The sequence below is a fragment of the Aspergillus novofumigatus genome (genome assembly GCF_002847465.1).
Source record: "Aspergillus novofumigatus IBT 16806 chromosome Unknown P174scaffold_4, whole genome shotgun sequence".
Classification (NCBI taxonomy): Eukaryota; Fungi; Ascomycota; class Eurotiomycetes; order Eurotiales; family Aspergillaceae; genus Aspergillus; species Aspergillus novofumigatus.
In genome coordinates, this window is record NW_020194277.1 from 3,413,805 (window position 1) to 3,415,919 (window position 2,115).

Genomic DNA, 2,115 nt, shown 5'->3' on the forward strand with positions numbered 1-2,115 from the left:
TTAGAGGAAACTTACAGGCTGAATAGAGAGTACTCCGTTATTGACTTACTGGACCTAGTTAGTACTGCAATAATAATAATAATAATAATAATAATATAATAAAAATAATGACTATGGTGCATTGGTGCAGCCCCTCGCTCTCCACCTGACACGGTCGACTCTTTCTTTTGCCTTTTTCCCCTGAGACGATCTCCGGGTTTAATCTCCCCGTTCATACAAAGGCCCCTGACCCCCCCTCCATCGTTCCCTCGTTCTCTTCTTCTTGTTTCTTTCTCTCCAAGCTCAAGACTTTCTTCCCGCTTCCAGCATCAAATCAATTTGACTTCGGTCGGCCACTCTTTCAAACCAAACCAACTACCCACACTCTCTTTAACAACCACGACATAAAATTTGCCTTGACGGCTAATTCCAGTGACTTTCTACATCAACCAAACCAATCAACCAACCGATATTCAAGATGCGTTTCACTGCTGCTTCCATTGCTTTCTTCGCCGGCCTTGCCGCTGCTCTCCCCGGTGACGTCCAGACCGTCTACGAGACCCAGGATGTTACCATCACCTCCTGCGCTCCCAGCGTCACCAACTGCCCTGCTCGTTCCACCTCCACCCCCTCGGGTGCTGACGCCGTGACCAACTCCTCCGCTGCCCCTACCGCCAGCGAGACTCCTGTTGAGACTCCTGTTGAGACTCCCGTTGAGACTCCCTCCGCCAGCAGCAGCAGCGTTCCCGTCATCCCTGCTCCCTCCAACACTGCTGTCGCCCCCAGCGTCTCCGTCATTGCTGTCACCACCTGCGTGCCCACCGTCACCTACATCACCGTCCCTGTCTCCACTCCTAGCGGCGCTGCCGGTCATTCTCACACCTCCGTCCCCGTCATCCCCTCTGCTCCTACCGGCACCCCTTCTCCTAGCGCTACGTAAGTTAACCATATCACCGGATATGTCTACTGAATATCCAACTAACAAAGCCACAGTCCTTCCATTCCTCCTGGTGGTCTCTCCACTGGCGCTGGTAACACCCTCAGCGGCTCTTTCGTCTTCGCTGGTGCTGCCGCTGTTGCCGCTCTCTTCCTGGCTTAGAGCAGTTCACTTCTTTTCTCCATAGTGTGAACCCGGGTCACTCGAGGCTCCAGGACAGCGCTTCTGGATGAACTTGTCATGACGGAGTGACGGGGTGTGTGTGTGTTTGAGTGTGTGTCAAATAGTTGGGCTTTCTTTTTGGGAGAGCAGTTTATATCCTTGCTTATACATATATTTTTCTTACATTGTATTCTTGACTTGTCAATATGATGATGTAACTTCAACAATATTTAAATTTGTAATGTTCTCGCTCAGGAGGTTGTGTCTATTTTAAGAAAGGCGATCATGTCTCATCTTTGGTCGTGATCGCATCGTTCGTAAGGGTACAGCAACTCGCGAGACAAAGGAGTCACCGTCTATGGGGCCGATGTAAGGCAGCTTAATCTGATTTACGAGTGCATAACCGAGTCACTTCTAGAAGGCTGAGTCGAAGGTGGAAGGCACGCGACACAAGAGCATTCTGTAGGTAGACACCAGGTGGTCCCCACTGTTAATCCATTTCAAAGTCGATGATTTATTCTTCCAAGTCAGTGCTCCGTAGATAGTAACAAAGAAACAGCAACGCAAAAGTCAGAAAGCTGCGGTAAGGCCAGATAAGTAACAACATGGGGCTGAATCGAGGCTTTGAAGACAAGAGAATAATTTAGCGGGTCATGGAATCAATTTATATGCTTAGATAGGAAAATGTAATTCTTGCTTTTGTGGCAGTGTTCCAACTGGCCCTTATTGTTATCCAACATATGCCAGCGACTAACAACAGCCGCTTCCTGATCTTGGCCTTGTCGATTTGACCTCGTATACCCAAAGAAGCGAACTGACGCAGTGAAGTTAACTATCCATACTCAACACATGACTAAAGCCGCGCTCGATGATAGTTAACTAGTTGTTTATCCCGCACCGCGGTCAAGTCAGCGTGATCTGATCATAACGGTGCGCCTTATATCAACCTGTTCCATCCAACAAGCGGCTTAGCGAATATTTCTCGCCTTGCGCTTGTGGCCGACGCTTTTGATCGATGTGCGGGGCCAAAATCCTAG

At 49.1% G+C, this 2,115-nt stretch overlaps 1 protein-coding gene across 1 annotated transcript; it reads left to right on the top strand.

The window, feature by feature from the left end:
- Positions 1-433: 433 nt before the first annotated feature.
- P174DRAFT_451545 (GPI anchored serine-rich protein) lies at positions 434-1,184 on the top strand. The gene is made up of 2 exons (XM_024829012.1): positions 434-915; positions 973-1,184. The coding sequence occupies exons 1-2, from the start codon at positions 458-460 to the stop codon at positions 1,076-1,078; spliced, it is 564 nt and encodes a 187-aa protein (XP_024683289.1). The 5' UTR covers positions 434-457; the 3' UTR covers positions 1,079-1,184.
- Positions 1,185-2,115: the final 931 nt, after the last annotated feature.